The sequence below is a fragment of the Amia ocellicauda genome, chromosome 1, assembly GCF_036373705.1.
Source record: "Amia ocellicauda isolate fAmiCal2 chromosome 1, fAmiCal2.hap1, whole genome shotgun sequence".
NCBI classification, from domain to species: Eukaryota; Metazoa; Chordata; class Actinopteri; order Amiiformes; family Amiidae; genus Amia; species Amia ocellicauda.
In genome coordinates this window covers 31,039,387-31,060,546 of record NC_089850.1, presented here as the reverse complement: position 1 = coordinate 31,060,546, position 21,160 = coordinate 31,039,387, and the positions used below count along the sequence as shown (strand labels likewise).

Below are 21,160 nucleotides of genomic sequence, written 5' to 3'. Positions count from 1 at the left end.
GGGGAAAAAAGCCTTTTTTTGTTAAGTGAAAGATGCAATGACACAATTTTCATTATACAAGTAGAGTGCTCCGATACTTCGATATTACCGAATGCATAGCTCAGAACCGTTTCTGAATTTTGGTATCGTGGTAGTATCGAATTATCTGTATTTCTGACAACCCTATTTGGATGTGCTGGACCTGGCCACCTAGGTACTTTTTAGTTTTTTTTATTTACAACAGGACTCTGCAAATTATTACTTATAATTGACTTTAAATCATCAGCAAATGTTTGGTTTAAACACTGCTTTCATAGTGTTTGAGAACCATGATTCCTCAAAAAATCGAATTACCCAGATCACATCTACCTGTAGGTATTGTTGTTCAGTTCTAAATGGGTTTGCGTTTAGAGTTCAATACTTCAATCAGAAATCTGTATTAAAGCCTGCTGACTGGGGTTAAGGCTTTTTGTTGAAGAGAGCAGAATTTCTACTTCTATATGAGAAAGGAAACCAGTGAGACATGAATTGTAACAACATGATATTCAAGTGAACAAGTATGAGCTGTGATATCCAGGCAAGTAATAAAGTATTTTGTGATCCTGCCGTCTTTGTTCATATTATCTATAAAAGCAATAGATCATTTGAATAGAAACAACTTTGAAATATATAAAGGAAATATTAGAAAAGATCTGTAGATATATAATTTCTATGTTTATTTTAGTGTATTTAATCTGTTGTACATTGAGCTACAAAGCAGTGATCTCTGTTTTACTGCTTCAAATCCAGTCATACAGTCAGGGTTCATAATAGAATGTATATTTTACATTGGTATTGCAGCTACATCCACTGCATATAGTTCCTTTAAAGGTCAATGCATTTACAACATAAGTGCTTCTTACTCTCGGCATTATTGAAAAGCATTGTTCTTAGGACCATAGACTGTATGGCTTTTTCTATATCTGAAGAAACAGCTCTGTTTAATATTCTGGTCATTCACATAATTTAAGCTAAATGAAATATTCTGCAACAGTAACTTCCAAAATATGTTGTTCTTTGCTAGGCCTTTAAGGGCCAGGGGGAAGGTTCACAATTCAATCCACCTGACTAGAGGATGGGTAACGTCTTCTTTCATGTCTTTGTGTGAAGTGATCATTGCAATGTTCTCCTTGTTTTGAAATTGAACATTTTAACTAAGATCTCTCCTAGACTATGAATACTAAAGAATGGAAAGAAAATACTTTGCTTCTATACAATTTCACTCATTTGCTGCTACCCATATGAACATTCCTACATAGCTCTGTACCTGATGCACTGCAATGAAGGATTGGGTAAACAGACTGTGGCCTGGTTACGATCATGTCCTACACACTATATATTTACTCTGGCTAATCTAGAAGGGGCACATGAGCAAAACAAAAGAAGCAACTGAAATATTGCAAATTAAGGCAGATTATTATCATCATCATCATCATTTTACCAGTGAACAGACAGTGATCTGAAGATTTCGCCCAACTTAATTTGTTTTTTGAGGGTTAGATATTTGTAGGACAGAATCACCATCCTGTAGTTAAATAAAATAAGTGTTTTATATTATGGTAATTGTAAGATTTGGGATAGTTCTGAAGCGTCTGACATTAAGAACGTCACACTCCATCTTATTTTCTCCTCCTTTCATATGTGAATAATAGAAGAATTGTTTGAAGAAAGTTACATGCTTTATTTAGGTAATAAACACTAGAATAAGGCACTACCCTACTGTGTTCCTGGCTTTTGTTAATGATACAAATGGTAATGAGATGCAGCAAAATCAACATTTCATGTCGTTTCCTTAGTCTGGAATATTAAACAGCTCTTTCCAAAGACACGGGCCTTTCTCCAGCTTCTTCTGATTTAGTGGTGTGTTTTAGGCTCTGACACTGAGTCCAAATTAACTGGTTTTGCAAAAAAAGTCAACAAAACCAAAACATGTACCAAGTTACTTACATAGGCTATACCATTTAATTGTTTACCACTCTGTTGTTCTGGCTAGACTTCAGTAATGCACTGATTTTAATTATATATGAATGTTAATGTAACATACTGCCCTCAAAGACAATGTCACAAAGTAAACCTGTTGACTATTAAACCGAGGAAAATAATTTTAATTGGTTTAAATCTGTTTCATTTGTTTGTTTCGTTTTTTTTGTTTAAGTTCTCCAGCCACTTTAACAATTTTTATTTAATTGGACAATTAGCTTTGATTCTCATTATAATTTTTTCTCTTAGTTTTCTTATTCTTTGTAAATTTACATGAGATACAGGATTCACTATATTTACCCAAGAATATGATTGTGTTGTTTTGCTCATCTTTTATATTGGCTGAAAAAGTGCATTTGCTCTGATGACCTGCAGGAGGGAAAATCCCCCTATATAGTCATCTATTTATTTTGAATTACATTTTACAATAAACAATATTTCGGGCTGTTCAATTAAACTATATTTTTGTTCACTATTTTGTTTATATATACATGAACACTTAGTGCCATATTTAAACAAAAAAAAAATAGTGTGAGCGAAAAGTAACTGATAGGAATCTCCTATGACTGCTTAAAATTGTCACCTGGAGGATAGAATTATGCAAGCGTACGTCTGTAATGCCAGCATGCACCCAAACAATGAACATACAGTGGGGGCAGTAAAATAACAACCAATAAACACTCTGTGACATTTCTTTTAAAGGGGCATAGCGCCTGTGTAAACAGAAAAGCATTTTGAAGTGTAAGATGGATGGAGAGAGAGAGAAAGACAGAGAATATAGTGCTAGCTGTAAAAAAACAAAACACATTTATAATGCTGTCTGACCTGTCTGGCACTTGAAGTAACTGCAGCCTTAATTACTGACTTCAACATCTGCTTCTCCCAAATGCTGTAATGTTTCCATTCTTTGGGTAATATCACATCCATTCCATATAGCTTTGCTACACATTACACAAGAAGCCAGAAACAAATTACTTAAATTTAAAGTGTACAGATTTGCCTGGTTTAATCCAACGTCTACCCATTTTTTTTCCCCCCAGATCATTAAAATAGACAAGGCTTTCTACTTTGAGAAAAATAAAAGTTTGCATAGCAAAATTCTATAATAACCAAATTATATAGTCCATTTTGTTTCACTGAATTAATCTGTATCTGTGAATTCCATCTTTATAGGTGTACTGTTATACAGTAAAATGTGGTTCATGCTTTTGAGTGGGTTGCAACAATAAAATACCCAGTTGCTTGGGGCAAAGTTGGCTGAGACAGGAATATGTATGACAGTCATCTGGTAATGACTTCAGTGAAATTATACTTATGATTATGACAAAGTAATTACAAGCCCTGTGGGGAATTTCACTAACAGGAAAATAAATCGGTCTGCCCTGAAACATGTAAACTTTCTGTTACGTACATTTATACAGAAATTCTCTTCAATATTATCATTATTAATTATTTTTAAATAGTCCTTCAAATAGAAATACACCAGCACCATACATAGCTATATTGTGAATAAAAGTATTACTTATTAAAAACTGTTGTTTGTACATTTTATTTATTTAAGTTTTTTTTTTTAATCTGGATGTGATTTTCTTTTACATATTGCCTATTTCCTTTTTTAAGCTGCTTACATAAGTTATATTAACAATTTATTTTTTGTTTTCTTTTTAGTGGGGACTGAATATGGGCAAGAGATGATTGAAAGTGCAGCGGTTTTTCTCTTCAAAACATTTTACAATCAGGATCAAGTTGGCCATGAGGAGACGCGAGCTATCAAGCAGATGTTTGGGCCTTTTCCTTCTTCCTGTGCGGATCTTTCTTGTGCTGCAGTGAACAGGGTTGTGTCTTTCTTTGATGAAACGCAGATTGATACATTTATCAAAGTTCACAGCTCCAGCCATTTGAAGGACCACGTTCCCTTTGGTAAAAATATCTCCTTCTCATTCGACACATATACGTTAGATTACTTTGACAATCTGCCAATGATCAATGATGATGAGAAGCTGCCAAAGGAATTTAGTTTAGACTTTGATAAATTTCTGAACAACCAGCAAGAAAACTTGAGGAACGGATCTGTTGACAGCACAGGATCCAAGCCTCATCAGAACACAGATGGTTCCTTTTTACGTCGCGAAGTGGAGCAGTATCTGTTACATGGGAATATAGGATCTTCCAGTGCCGAAGATCTCTGTACCACCCTATTTGAGATGCTGGCCTCACAGAAGACTGACGATGAACTTCAAAATGAGGTGAGCTTGAAAATTTAAAGTCAACTGTTTTTATTTTTCTGTATATTTGAGTCATTTGTTTAGTTGTTTTAATTATTTTTCTTCAACAATAATGCAATTTGAAGATTAGGTGCTATTACATCCTTCTCACATCCTTTTCTTTGAAGACATTGAGCTTCTGCTCAATACATCTGATCAACCAGTTATTTTACGTATAAGCTCGGTAATGTACATTCAAGATTTGTGGAGGTAGCAGACTTTTCAATGTTTCTTAAAAATGATCTTTTAGGATTTACCTCATTTTTGTATGACTGCAAGTCTTACTCATTAGGAATATAAATGCTGACATCTGCGCTCTCTTATAGGGCTACATGGAATTGAATCCAGTGGTGCAATTCTTGGGCTAAACAACCTAGAATTTTTTTTAAACCCTTTTATTAATATTTAAGGTTTTTGTTCAATACATCATTTTAAATGACTTTGAGTTTTTAGTTCCCACCAGAAGGACCATCAAACTTTCCTCCTGCTGCAGAGTTGATTAATTCTGACCCCGTGTCTTACATGGGATTTCAACAGTTGAATTCAGCTGATGTACAAATCTATATTAGATGTCTGCACAGGTACCTGGAAACCTGGGTCCCCCTGGGGTTATATTGTGCCTGAACTAAGATACTTTTTACTAATTGGTTCTCATTTATTAATTTGGGAATTTACTGAGAATGTTGAAAAATATGACACCGATAGTTATTATTAAAATATTTTCCTCTAACAACAGCAAGAAAACCAACCAAAAAAAGACGCTACTGTATTATTCTTAAGGCAAAGAAAATCGAGAACAACAACACTACTAAATTAACTATCGTGTATAACACTGTGTTTTGAAATCATTAGCCTGGATCTTGGCAGTAGGAAGAGTATCAGTGGAAATAAGAGAAACTTGAGGTATATAGTAGTTTTACAGTTCCTACTGTCATACTGTTACAGTGTTTCCAATGCAATTAGCCGCTTGCTTTTCTTGGCATGTTTGTCTGTTGTGTATGAAATGAAGAAACGCATTGTTGAACTTAAACCAGTATAGCTTTGCCAAAATATAGTAATCCTGACCTCTTGGAGAAAATTGTGTATTGTGATTGTTTATTTTAAACTAGTAGTTTTTTCACAAACTGAAACTGAATTATGGTACATAATCATAGTCATGTGATGTTTAGGAAATGCGTGTCTGAAACTAAATGAATCAATATAGGATTCTAGGTATTGTGAGTTTTAATGTTTTAGGTTGGATCCTTAAAACATTTCTGATTTTACTGAGAGTTAACAGGAAGAACAAATAGATTTAACTTGGTTATTTTGGTATATTGAAATAAGTCTGTAATTACTAAATAAGTACTGTAATACAATTATTTTCATGTGATAGTGAATAAATGGGCAAAGTGTAAATGTATAACATACTGTAGATATGGAGGTGATAGAAGGATGTCAGATTAGACAATAAACTAAACACTGAAATGTCTTTGCTTGAGTTTTATATAAAAAAAAAAGGTTTTCAGATGGTACAAACTGATTATTTCGAAAAAAAAACAAAACTAGGAGTAACCTATGCTGTTTAATGTGTTGTTTATAGTTAGGCTAATGTGGTAAGATTCTGATAGACCTTTGCTGCTTCAGTTTATTCTGGCCAAGGTTGTTTAAGGGTCATAGAGGAGAAATGTACCATTTAAGTGTAATGTAATTTTGTTTTGTTTTTGTCTGAGAACTGTATGGCTGACATTTATTGTTGCATGCTTTTCAGTGGCGAGACATTTTGTACGGCAGACAATGAGAGTGAGACAGGTAGAAAGATTATTTGTTCATTAGAGTTGATAAATGCTTAAAACTAATAAATGTGGTGCCCTTTCTAAAGACCAAAAACACCAATAGGTATTGCCATGTTATATTATAGGAGAATGAGATTAATAACAATCGGGCAAATATACAGTATCCATTATTTAAAGGTACTTAATTCACTTAGGCCCAATTTAACTGAGCTGAAACCAAGGTCATTCTACAGACTGATTAGTATAATTTATAAAGAGCTGACTGTTTGTTTCTTGCATTATGTGATTTACAGTATACAATGAATGCAAGCCACAATGCCCTCTATGCACACACAAAAAGTGGTACAAGGTATTAATTATGCTGATAATGAGATGTAGCCATTATAATTAGAGCCACATGAATGTTTTTGTAATGATCTGTTTTTAAATAATTTTATTTTTATTTTAATGGATATTGTTTTTATTTTACTTTCCATTGCTCTTATTTTATTTATATATATACATATTAATATAATAACTTGAATACATGAAACAGATACAGCCTGCACAATCAAAATAAACTGTATACTATGTATTTTCTGTCATTTATTAGCTGCAGTAAAGGTAGCCTTTTCCTGACTGAAAAAACTGTGTGCTTTAAAATAAACTGTAGGGACTATATTACCTGACTTTAGCAACACTTTCTTGAATATTAAAATGAAGAATGAAACACCTCAGCTCACCCTAAGTGTAACACTTCACAAAGGCTACTATCAAACAGCATTTATGTATCTCAATAAATGTAATCTTGTCTAATTTGGAGTTTCTACTGACAGAATCCATGTAAGACATGCATGATGAATACATATATATATATATATATATATATATATATATATATATATATATATATATATAGTCTTTTTAAATGAAGGCTCCTTGATCATTAATTTGCCTACCTATAGTAACAGTTTGGACAACTGTCTACAATTATGGATTATTTGCATTACAAGATTGCACTGTCTAATATATTTAAAATATGTTTCATAATTCTTTACTAATTATGACTGTTGTCAAGGGTTTGAAGGTTCTTTCAGCGTTGGGAGTGCTATTTTTGTAAGTGTAGTGGCGTATTTGTTGCACAGAGAGAAATTAAAGATCTTGAACATGTAAAAAGTAAATACATTCTTGTTTGTTTTCATATATTCGATTTGTGTAATATAAGCATTATTGCCCAGTAAATTGAACAGCTAGAGCCAGTGCATTTATAGTTGTTCCATTACTGTCTCATGACTCAATGTTAATTTCAGCCCCTGGAATCTATCACTTCAGTGGTTCCAATAAGAGTCTTCTAATGACTTGTCTTCAGTGTATAACTGTGAAATAAATGCTGAATTTAGCCACTGTTTTTGTAATGAAGCTATTCAATACTAGTAGGCCACTTTATTTTTTATATTTATTTCATTACTAAATTCATAATTTACAGGGTTTTATTGAAAGGGACAAACTCTGGTTAAGACAAACTTATTATTTGAGTTGTTGAAATTGATTATGAAATTCCCCAGATAAATTATTAATCGAAGACACGTTATTCAAGAGACTTGATGTGTGTGCTATTAAAAGACCTAATAGAAATATATGATCGGGCTATGAATTCAGATTCAGTTTGGTGTGAAAGAATTCCTGCTGAAAAATGTTATTTATTGATGCAGGTTTCACATTACGCTCTCCTGCTAGTGTGGGAGCTGCAAGACCTAAAATACATACTGCTTTAATGTCTTTCACGTATCTGACATTTGGTAGCAAACCTTTGCTACTGACATCTTCAGATGTAAGTTGCCCTTTGTACAGAACATACTACACATTTCTTACATTATGTGACTCGAAAGTAAACAAAGTTTAAAGGCATTTTATTTCATGACATCTGTTTCATTATACCTGGAAAAAATAATGTGGTGTATACCCACAGGTGGTCTCAGTTATGGGGTCACCTGGAAATTTTCTTGAATACAACTAAGAATCACCACAAAATGTTTTACATTGCTGAGGAGAAATCGGCTGCAAGGGGTTTGTTCCAATAGCATTTTATGAAAAAAAGTTTGGCATCATGGTATCCAACCATATTAGCCATCACAGCTCTCATATTCTGGAGATTATTATAACATTTTAAATTAAAAATAAAATATGTTAATATGTTAATGAATGTAATGCAGTACCCCACCATTCAGTCCAAATAAACTTCCAGAGCATATTTATGCTGGTTGCAGCTGGTCTTTTTTACCCACTTCATACTCTGTATTGTGTGCTCCACATTATTAATCCACATTATTCTTACTCAGGGTTATGGCATGACTGTAAAGACTGGAATAACACTATTTTTAGCATATCACCTGTGGGCCAGCAAAATCCACCCCCAGCCTTCACCTGCCACCTGCATGTGTCTTAGCCTGCACATGACATTGTGACACTGCCCTGCCTGTTATTCTTCCACACTGTTTCCTCGTGGAACTAAAATGGTCAATCATTGTTTCATATGTCCATAACACTCTTTGCCATGTGTCTCTGGAGGGATCTATTTAGAGTGCATTGTAAGTGCTGTTGGTTGTTTACAAGTCTAAACAGATGAGTTTGGAGCTCTACTGTATTGATCATTCAAGCAGAGATTTGAATCACGTCCATCAATATAGTGATGTTTGAATTGGAAACGAGTCGACTTCTGTTTAATAAATGATTTGACTTCTAAAGAATTGTGCACTGCACTCTGTGATATAAAAACTTTTATTGACATTTCTTTGTTTATTTTTCAGAATATTGTTTATTAATATTATTTTACAAACACGACATGGGTTGAAATTTTTCAAGAAAAGAATCCACAAATTAGTGAATAAAAAGAGTAATCATATCAAATAATATAAAGGTATATTGAGAAGATCAGAATAGTGCACAAGTCTGATCTATAGAGATGTGTCATCAGTAGGTAGTGAAAGTAAGAGCCTATTCAATCCTAATGCTCATGGACAGCTCATTCCACACTGTGTGGCAAGAGAGGAGATGGTGTGAGCGCAGGGTGTTGAGGGCAAAGGGTAATTATGGATACATGATCATTATGTCTTATCTGCTTTGTTTAAGTCACGGTACATTCTTAAGTGTCCTAACCTGTCTACTCGACAAGAGGAAAATAGGAAAGTGTAGAATAAGTCAGCAGCTGATTTCATTTCCACAACATTTCACACAACCATTTTCTGGGGAAAGATGACGATGATTTTTAGTAGTATTTTGTGTTTTGTGGAATGCAGTGAGCATTTTAGTGGCATAACAAGATTCAAGCCAAACAAAAACAGAATAGTAATTGAGGTTTCACTGTTGACCCAACACTTTCACACAGAGAATGACTGTGACTGTTTGTGTGAATCTGGAACTTAACCAGATTGTAAAATAAATACATTCTGTTAATATAAATACCCCACAGCACATCCATACTGTATAATATGTTAATGTTTAGAAACCTATTTTTCATGAAAAAAACATAAACCTACCCAGCAAATCTGAGTGCATTTGATCAACTCTGAGCAATATCCTGAAAATACTGAACTGTTACTAAATGTTATTTCAACTGTTTCTGCATATCTTATTTTAATGGTGACTGCCTTCATATTGCATCTCCATACTGATCATTCTCAATGACGGCTGGCTGGCTTTATTTACTTATTTATTTATTTTTACTTTAATCCATGTGTTTTTAAATTCCCAACAGGATATGCAGGTACTTACAATAGCCAGAACTGTGAAAGCTCAATAATCTGTGTATTAAAGCTTTGGCATTTGATTTGGGAAGCTAAGCCTCTGATGTACCCTGTTTTTCAGCTGTTTGAGTTGCTGGGTCCTGAAGGGTTTGAACTCATAGAGAAACTGCTGCAGCGGAGGTCCGGGATTGTGGACTCATTCCTGGCCATACCAGCTGACATGAAGTTCAACTACCTTCAAGGTAATAAGCAGCACAGTAGACAGTTTGGTTCAATATACTGTACAACTGCACAAAACCCCTAAACAGTTAGAACAAAATCCAATTATAACTACATTACACTGTAAATATATATTGTTTTCCAAATTGGCCTTTATTCTTTAAATTTTGCAAAAGCAACGTAACCATTTATCAATCATACTTGTTCTACTCCTGTATAAACAATTGTGTTAGCGCCACATTTATTTTCAGTTTTAATAATGTGGTTCGGAATCAGTTAAGGATATACCCTTTGAACCCCTATAAGCAATTATTTGTTTTGTGTGTTTTATTTCCACTCTTTATTTTCATTGGAATTGTGTATATAACTAGAGACAGCTCATAAAATTGACATATTTACTCAACAGAAAATCTATACATTAAATAAGTCCTTACTGTAAAATCCATGAAAGTCTTGCATTTCTGAAGTTTTAGTGAGTATTGGTGAAAATATGCATTCCTTTCATGATTTAAAAATATAAATACATTGCTGGACATCTGAAACCTGTTCATTGATTTTATATATTTATTGAAAAAAGCAACCAGCTTTTGAGATTAAAATAAATGTGCATTAAATCTAGTACAAAAATACCTGTGAGGCATAAGACCTTCACCTATAGCCCCTGAGTAAATGATAGTCAATGGTATTTTGACTGAATGATAAAAGAAAGTTTTAACTGCGATACATATTTCAAAATACTTTCTGTTAAATTAGATTTTTCACTCATTATATAGAATTCTCTATTGTTTCATATTTTCAGGATTAGCTAAAGTGGGGAATCCTAAGCCAATAAATGTAACTTTGAAATAGTCAAATAGATTATTTTCTGTTAGGCTGCTGTAACTGAACATTCAATCAATTTTTTGGCACTCAACCTTTGTTTTAATTTTAAACCCTGTAGCTGGAAGGTTTTACATATCGGCCTACATAATGCAGTTAAGAATTGGAAATTATTGTATATAGTACTTTACTTTGCTGTGCACAAGTCATGTGGAAGATACGTTTACAAGTAGGGACATTTTAAAGTGCAAGAATAAGTAAGGAAATAATTAGAAACACCAGTAGGGAGCAGGTAAGTGTGAGTTAAAGAGTGCATTAAAGATTGAGTGCCATGTTGTCCAGGAAGGATGGGCTGAAGTACGTGCAGCCTGAGCTGGCATGTCTTCAACAGGCAGAAGGTAGTCAGGGACCGGGTGGTCCATCACTTGGGGGGCCATACTTCACAGGGAGCAGACTACTGGGAATACAGCCCCTCTCTCGTTGGGTATTAGTGTAGTGGTTTTAGTAAATCCCAGGATACACTGATGAAGAAGTAACAAGTTTATTACAGAAAACATAAATACAGGTTAACCCGGAGCCCTCCTCTCACATGAAGTGAAGAAAAGTTGAGTTGGAGAAGCCTTTTTGTATCTTCAGAGACAATGGGTTACAGTCTGTCAGAAGTGATCTCATTAAAATGCAGTTGTACAAAATAGTTTACCACATACATAATAATTAACACAGACCTAAGTTTGTTACTGTTGTAGAAGCGTTTGATGAGTTGATCGGTGATGGTCAGCATTCATAGGCAACAGATGTTTATCAAAGACATTGTTGTAAGTCCTTAACCAAATACCTGTGCCCCAAAACACACAAACTCTATACTGTTTGACTGTTTCAGCTGATTGAATATCCTAGAAGACAGTGGCTGAATGAAATCATGAGAAGACAATGCTTGATTGAAGTAACCCCTCGGACAGAAATGCATTAAGAACTAATAATTAAAGTAGCCCCCAGCACAGAGTAAATTCAAACTAATGATTACTTTATAGACCAGACTGAATTAGCAACATGAAACCATTAATAATATATATAGAATATCAAGGAAATAATACAAGTACATTTTCCCACTACATTAGAAAGGCAGTCCCAGCCCCACTCTCTGGCAAGACAGGCTGGTCCGTATTATGGAGTGGACTGAGACCATGGTGTTAGCAGCTCCATTTTCCAGCCAGCTGAGCCACCCAGTCCCCTGCTGTGTCACGCCTGCCCCTGGTCGGGTTCCAGAGAGGCTGGCAGTGTTTAGCAGCTGATTACTGCCTGGCAGTTCAAGTATTTTGGCAAGGCAGTAATGAGCTTGTCTGCAGTGCTGGCGGTCGAGGTTCGATTCCTGGCACAGACTGCCTTCTCATCCATTGCTACTATAGAAAATATACCTATAATATTTATTCAATGCAGAGAAACCGCAGTAGTGCATTGGGAGCAAGGAAAGTGAAAGTGGGGTGAGATTTATTTTTTCAGGGGTGGCAGGGGAGACGACTGGCACCTTTCTTCTTTAACTGCTGTATCTTTATTAAAAGGACATGAAGAAGCATGTCCTAAACTGTTAAGTTTAAAATCACAAAATTTACAACTGTGTGCTATAAAGATGACAGGTTTATCTCCGAGGTGTGTCCCTGTGCAGTTGGTATTCACATCATTAAAAAGTAGCACAAGGAGGATGGTGTTAGAGCTGACGCAGTCCAATCAGCCCATGTGTTATTTTCCGTTTTTTAATGCTGACTTATGTGTTCATGATTGGTTAAGCATCTCCATTAATTTTGCTGGAAACATGAAGTAATACAAGTACAAAGATGAATGCTCTTCTCAGTGTTTGATACTTTTGTATATTATTTTTACTGATAAGAATGATTTTCATCAGTATGTAAACGCATATATCAACACTACCGGTGAAGACATAATGCAACCCTGTTTTCCATTGTTGAATCTTATGCTCTGTCTAGCTCTCTGCTGTATTAGCTGTTTGAAAATTTTGTCTCGTAGTTGTTTTCTGCATTATTGTCAAATGGCTCAATATGTTGAAAGACCATTAACAAAAGCTGGTCTATTAGGTTCAGTTCAATTCTTCATTATTTCACCAGTAGAAAACCTATTGAGATTTGCAACTCATTGCAAAGGGTCTTGGAAGATGGCATTAGCACATATTCCCACTCTGTTACGGCCTTAATAGAAATAATAGCAAAGATAACAAACTGAAATAAAGACATTAAGTTTTAAGATAGGGGCAATTATAAACTAATATTAGACAAGTGGCTGTTTCATGCTCAAGTGCTGAATACATGGGCTCTATTTATTTTTGTATCCTTGTAGCTACAATTATTAAAGCTAAGATACTCTCTTTCTTTTTTTCCCTCTTTCTTGCTTTCTTTTTTAATTTACTTGAAGGGTGATGTATGCCTTAAACATGAAAAGGCTGTGAAAAGTCTTGGATATATTTAGAAAGATAAGGATGAGTAATATGCCATTGCTGAAACTGTCTTCATGTTGCTGTTAACTATAGTTCTAAAAATACAATTTATATCATAAAGGTTTGCAGAAACATTTTTTAAAAATGAAAGAGAAGTATAGAAGGGTTTAAATCATTTGAAGGCCCATTTTTTCACAAACACCTTTAACATTCAGATAAATAAGTTGCTGTTCACTTTCGGATTTATTTGGAAGTAATTTCTGTCATACTATTTAAACTCACTGCCATATTTTTAAACAGATTTTATTGTTTTTAAGAAATGTACCTGAATACATGTATTTTCACTCTTTATGGAACTGCCCTTTTCAAATTACATTTGATTGATCCTTCTGAATACCAGTAAGCACTTGTTCATCTTGGTTTTGTCAAAGCTTTCAGACAGGTCTACACGCTGCACTTGGACTCTGTCCTGTGAGCTTCATTTTTCTACAGCAGTTGAAGAAATAGTGCATGTGCTCACCTACACACATATAAACTTTGGAATTATTTACTTAGTTATCTCTGCAAACCCCCCTTCTCCTCCCAAGTAATTACTTGACTCTCTAACTGCCTCTTGTGCTAGGAGTAATTAATGTAGAGTTAAGAAAATGGCTGTGCACTGTCAGCCAAGTATGAAAAGCAGTGGCAGCGAGTTTAAATCAGAGGCGTAAGGAAATGTTTACATTCATTACTCCCACCTGAAGCTAAATTTGAATACTCACCAAATCCTACCACATGTTTTGCTTATTACATACAACAAACAAGGCTCAGGTCCAAGGTATGAATGGGGATGAGTAATTTGCATTAGAAATATATGAAAAACATGGAAAGGACCACATGATAGCCAATAAAGAATTATCCATCCATTAGACAACCTAATGCAAAACAGAAGAAAAATAAAAGTTAGCAAGAACTACTTTATTTTATTTATTTTTTCAGTGTGCATGGCAATATAGATAGGTTAGTTAGTTAATAGGTTAATATTAGTTGATATCAGACACGGAATGATAGCAGAAAATATTGTTTTGTAATGTCTAATTCACCTGTTGTGGACATATTGGGTGAATTATTAAGAATCTGTCCTTGCATAATAAAAAAACAACAACCAACTAGATAGATTGCAGACCTACTGACAGAATGGTCAGAACAGTGCCCATTAATAAAATCCATCTGTAAACAGTTTAGTTTTCCACACTTATTCCAGCTCTAATGCTGGCAACATTTTAATTTAACACCATGTATATTAAAGCTAAACTACACAAACAATTGAAGTAGCCTGCTCTTTCTTTAATACAAGTATTCAGTCTTTCAGCATTATATGTACTGTGAGTAGTAGAAATGTACTTTCAGACACTATAGAAAAAGCTTATTGACTATTCTGCGTAGAACATTGACACTGCACTCAAACAGGTAAGCCTAGTTTTGTACGTAGATATCTCTCTTGGAGCTCCAGCTTGCAGGGTATATTGCAATAGCTTAATATTTGCTCCATGAACCATGATGAATTGTTAATTTTTAAACATAAGACTTGGATTTTTCAAAGCATGTGTTTCTATGGAGGGAAGGTATTTCAGCACTTTTGAAGAGCTTAAAACATAATTACTCTAGTTATACTACTTAAACAGAGCTTATTTTAGAGATATTTTCAAAAGAAAAAAAAGTTTTTAAGTAATTGCTTGGAACGTTTTGCTGCAGCTTTCCAAATAATGTCTGATGTAAGGCATATTAGGAGGCTAATTCAAAGAAGAAAAAAAATCTGCTTTGTGGCAGCAAACCTCACCTGTCAGACAACATTGCATTAGAGTTACCTAGACAACCACTGTAGAGGTCAGATATGAGGCTAATGTTGATCATTTAATTTGCAGAGTTTTATTTGGTCTAGGTTAAGGTGGCATTTGGTCATGTTTTCAGATATGTCAAAAGTGGTATGATTACCTCTTTTAGTATGGCATTAATAATTTTCATGTCGTTATGTTTGTCTTTCTTTGCTTTTACATGAGGAGCTACAGAAGAAAGCCCGCGGTTCGTAGGCACAATTTGAATCCAAGGAAGGCTTATACTTGCATGTAGATAACCACAGAGAGGAGGTGCTTTTATTCATCACTTGCAGAAAATGATATCTTGCCTTTTATTTCTCCATTTGCAGATGTAGTAACATACATTAAACTTTGGGATTTAAAACTTCACTGTGTTAAGGCATCAATTGTATGTGTGCTTTGGATAGCAGCATACAGTTTAACATCATTGTAAAGGCATGGACTGACACTTTGCAGAACATTATGAGGTCCAGCTATTATTTTTCACACTTATTATAAACACATAATACTGAATATATTGCCTCTGGTCCATCGAAATGTCTGAATTTGATGTACTTTGTTTAGTGGTAATATTATTGCAGCTCAGGAATGCCAGTTTTTTCTATAACTATGCTAGGACAGTGTGTGTGTGCGTGCATGTGTGTATGTATAGAAGTATTTATTTTTTAAGTTTTTCATTTCAGTCTCCTGAGAGGGGGAAAAAAAGCTTTATGCACTACCAGAGAAAATAATTTAGGCTGACTGGAGTGAATTTGTAGAGGAATCATTGTTTATTTCTCTTAAAAGTACAAATGTAAGATTGCGCTTGTTTTTAAGTTAGTTTTAATGGACTACAGCTTTAAGGAATAATAAAAGATTACCTCCTCAAGGATATTTAACAAAAAGTCCAACAACTACAACAAATACAATTGGTGAATCTGATGCAAAATACAATATAATTTGCTGTTGTTGTAACTATCATTAATCTTTGTGTTTTAGAACTTCACTATGCTACACAATATACAATTGTATAGGCAACATTTTTTCTTTGAAATTCGGACATATTCACTATGTTTGGTAAATATTCAACCAGGGATTTGGATTAGCAAAATATTTGAACTGCTCGGCTCCAGCTCCCCTGTGACCAGTTAGTGACAATCATTTAAATAAAAGTTTGGGCTACCACATCACTACTGTATAACGAACATCACTGTAATCTTCGTTTGAGAATAAATCTTTCAGTTCATCTCTCCTGTGCATAATCTTTAAGCTTCCTTGAAATAAGAACTGGACCACTAAGATTGTTAAAAAGCAACAATCTCTTATAGTACATTAATTCAAATTTCAGAACCAAGAAAAATCTTGTGAAAATGTGGCAACTCTGTATCTGTGAGATTGAGTCATATGTTGAGTCCAGCCTGAGAGAGCTTCTAGTAGATTTTATGGTAAATTTATGATCCCAACATTCCCATCTCATTTAAGGCTTTAACCATGAAAATATTTGAAAATAAATGTCTCCAGCTCCATGCTCCAAAGCCCTATATCCAACAAAGGAAAATCAGATTATGTAATGTCATTAAACACCAGACCTTCATGTCGGTTCCCTTCCTGAATTGTGGGTAAATAGGTTCACAGTATCAACCGATCGTTTGTCTACAAGCTTAAGAGAATAATCTCCTGCAGTGTCTCCTGTGATTTAGAGAAAAAGTTCTGCAAGTGGTTCTTGTTTTCTATTTATTTGCTCTCAAATCACCTGTACTGGCTCCAAGTACACCCACTTTGTGCAAACCCCAGACACATTCGAAGCTTCTAATAGTGTGTAATTGCCAACTGGAGACTAAAAACAAGTAAACTATACAGTAAGCTTATTAATACGGTAGGTATGCAGTACATGTTTTCAATATGCTAATTCAAAGCAATGATCAGGTGACTGCAGTTCCATTTATTGTTTGAGCTTTAAAGTATTAAGATACTCCAAATCCTTGATTTGATTTGACTTTTGATTTTCAGGTCATGATTCGACTCGATTTTCGATTATCTACATTTTTTTTTTCCAGTGCTGTTTACACCGCTGTTAAGACTATTGGCCCTGTTTTATAAATAAAAAACACTTGCTTTTTATTAAAACAACTTTTATGTAAATACAGTGTAAAAATAACAAAAATGTACAACATTTAAATTAACATTCAAACTTGAACAACTCTCAACAATAGAACACTTACAACAATAACAATGTAACATTTTTTTAATTGTCCAGCACTTGTTGCATATTTTAATATAACTATTTACACCTTGGCATATATTTGGAAATGCACTACACCCAGTGTTTTACATCACCGAAAATGGCTTCAGATCCATTGCCATAAACTTCGCTATTGCATTTGTTATTTCTTTGGCATGAGTTGACTTTATTGGTAGTTTGGCTCTAAATGTAGCTGGGATAGTAGGTTGAGTGATTGTTTTCTTTCCACTTATATCAATTTTTTTGTGATGCCTCCGCATATGACCTGCCATGTTTGATGTGTTACCGGAGGCGGAGTATGACACCTGCGTGTAGCAAACACGGCAAACTGTAGTTTTCTTATCAACAACACGAACATTGTCCTAATAACTCACTGGGAATGCAAAATTTTGCCATACTGCTGATTTCAACGAAGCAAGGGGCATCTCTAGCTCAAAAGTTTCACCTCCTGCTCCCAAAGCAGCCATCGTATTTTCTAGAAAAGCGAATGTGTGCCCCCACTGCGCCTGTGCCTTATTTAGTCGCTAGGCAAAGACATGGAGGGTGCGTGGGGAGTAGCAAGTTAGCACGGATCTATTTTGTTAATGACTGCATACATAAAGTAGCTTATTAAAAGTAACGACTCTTCCAAAGTTAAATAAATAATAGGCCTGCAGGTATAGAGTGGTATAGTTGCTTTTAACAATTTTGTGAGTGCAATTAGTTTAATGCCAACTCCTTTACATGAACCGTACACGATCAGTTGCATGGATATGGTGGAGGTGGTAACAGCTGGCCACCATCAATGACGTGCAGCCACTTAATCACAGAATCGTGAACTGCTTTTAAATTTCGCAGTTCGAAATCGAACCTAATAATTTTCGATTTTTCAACTACAGTCAAAATCGTTACACCCCTAATGAAGACTATTTAAAATTGTTTTAATTCCAGATAGTGAAGATGTTTTTATAATTATTATGTAAGATAGGAGGATGAGTAGAGGACATGTGTGTCTCAAATAGGTGAAAATGACAAGGACATTCCAGTGATCTTTGAAGAGTTACTGAGCCTTGAACTCTGACAGCCGGAACATCAGGTTTTAACAGTTGAGAATGCAGCTTAATTAAATCTGTGTGGTTAGTTATTTGTGATAAAAGTAGTATTTTCCATTTTTTTCTCCTTAGAGATGCCTTTTTTTCCAGATTTACATTAATATTATATCACTTTTAATTCAGTGGTCCATAAGATTATACTAGAGTATAATAGTATACTGTATTTATTAAGAAGATAATTATTTGAACTCTATATCCACAGGAAATATTGAAATTAGTATTGTGAAATAACTTAAAAATAATAATAATAATAAAGATTGTTTTGTTGTTGTTTTAAAACAAATTCTGCTAGTTATTCTTGTAGATAATGGCAACAACAATTAAAAACAAATGTTCATGTTGTTCTAACATTTTCCTTTTCAACATTGAGATATATATTCGGGGCAAATATTTTTAGGCCTGATCTTAATGTGAGTGAAACAGATGGAAATAGGCAGAGGACTGTGTACTATCATTGTATTCATTAAATAAATAAACAATTCAATACTTGGTAGCCTTGGTCTTGATAGCCCAAAATGAAAATAATATATTTGGCTGTAGCAATATTAAACCTTATCACTACAGTATGTATCACTGCTGCTTCTGTCAACTGCTGTCTTTGCGGTTCCCAATTTCTTTCTTAGTCCTAGTTTCGTGCAGTTCTGCTGAGCTTCAGTTACATTCACTCCAACAGCTTCTACACACAGCTCAATCTCTACCGACATATTTTTATTGAGCCAACTTGAGCCAAATCTCTTGTCCCGTCCATATAAAGACAATTCTAGCCTTTTCTATATACAATTCAATGGGATTAAAACACAAACCACTTTCTGCAGAAGCTTCTATTATTGTAAGTCATAGAATATAGCGAACACCTACAGAGAAAAGGACTAAAGAACAATCTAGCACATTATTATTGAGAGAAAAATGTTGTACAATATCTTGAACTTTCAATTATTGCAAAATAATGCTATTCATCTAAACATGAACTTTCTAATCTCAAAAACTACCAAAGTGTGCACCACAATATGAAATGTTCGGGCATTTAAGATTGGGATCTCCTCAAGAATGTTCTGAAATTTTATTTCATAAAAGCTCATAAAAAGTTATAATAAAGTATTTTACCATGAGAAAATGAAATGAGATTTCCACAGACCATTTTTTCTTAGTTTTAATACATTTTATGTTTTATATCTATTGTGTATCTCTTGAATCTGAGTGCAGACGTCTTTTACCTAATGGATTTTCGCAGGTATTAAAAAAAGCCTGATGATTACTGTAGAAATAAGGCATTCCATTTGTTGCTAAGGTATAACTGTAAACCCAAGTAAATATCCCAAAAGGGCATTAACTGTCAGCTGTTAAATTATTGGCAGAGATTTCTGAAATGGCACAGCCTTTCAGCTGCACTATTTGCTGGTTTGAAAATTGCAGATAATTAGCATTTTGTGTTTTTAAATACAGGACACGACTGCAGTGGAGATTATGCTGTCCAATGCTGTAGCCCAGCCTGCTTATGCGATACTACTTAACCCTTGGCAGAGTCAGTGTCAATGTGATTAGGGATTAGAGATCTGTCAATTTTTCTTCCTTTCTATGGTTCAGAAATGGTCCTTCCCTTACTGTGGATTGCCTAAAAGGCAAGACGGTATCAGCTTCACTTTCTAAATAGCAGTAAAATATATCTTAATCATTTAGTACATAGGCACATGTATTTTTGTTTCATTTATTCTACTTAAACAGTTTACATATTTGCTAGAATTGAGAATTGGTTGCCTGAAATAGTGATTTCTTAAAGGCAATATTTTTATTTTATATTTAAGATTATATTTTTGTTAATATTTACATGGTAACATGGGAGTACACTACAGAGAGGATATTCACAATCTGTTACGGATAGTGACAAAACAGTTGGAGGCTAAAGATACCAATTAAATAAGCCCTAGGCATACTGAACTGGACATTTTTATACTCCTAATAAAGAAGAACCTTCTAATTAGCAGTTTCAAAGAAGGGTAGGGGGTTATAATAACAGGGCTGAAGACAAACTCTTAAAAGCACAATCAAATAAATTTACTTGAAAGGTTGCCCAGTGATAACCAAACAATAACAAGGATCTTTTTCTCTTTGCCAGAGATATAGAAACCCAAACATACTTTTATGACTCATCTGTGACATTTATTTTTGTTTATCACTGCAAGCTGACATAATTTGCTGTGCTTTACCTGTGCTGTTTTTTTCATTTTTAACCGTTATAGAAATCCATGCCTTTTACATGTTTAAACCTGCAGTCATACAGTGTGAAAGACTAAAGCCATGTGTTTAAGTACAGTATTATGGCTGACAGTAGGATATTGACAGTTATTCACAACACAAGTACTCATAATAGATATATATTTAACATTGTTAATTTGCCTACTGTGTTTTAAGGTGCTATTATTTTCAATTAATCCTATTATATGAATGCTAATAATGTCATTTTAATTTTCCATGAATGCATTGTGATTTTTTTTTTTTTTTTTTTTTAATGTGCCGGATTTTGAATTTTACACACACACACACACACACACACACAATATTGTTTTAAAACAATTCAGAAGTGGCACCATGCACTATTTGATTTAACATTTGTGTAAAAGTTGTTATTCTGCAAAGCCTTTTCCAATAAAGGAGCTACTTTAATAGACATGCAGTTAGTCTGTAATAATATATAATGTTCACTGTGCAGATTTTACATGATATCCCATCAAAATAAAAAAAATAAAAGGTA

General features: G+C 34.2%; 1 protein-coding gene across 1 annotated transcript in view; it reads left to right on the top strand.

The window, feature by feature from the left end:
* Positions 1–21,160, top strand: part of ascc3 (activating signal cointegrator 1 complex subunit 3) — a 312,947-nt gene that overhangs the window by 19,847 nt on the left and 271,940 nt on the right. Inside the window, exons 4-5 of the mRNA XM_066701745.1 lie at positions 3,667–4,244; positions 9,881–10,001. Of these exons, the coding sequence (XP_066557842.1) occupies positions 3,667–4,244; positions 9,881–10,001 (699 nt within the window). The remainder of the gene's footprint in view (positions 1–3,666; positions 4,245–9,880; positions 10,002–21,160) is intronic.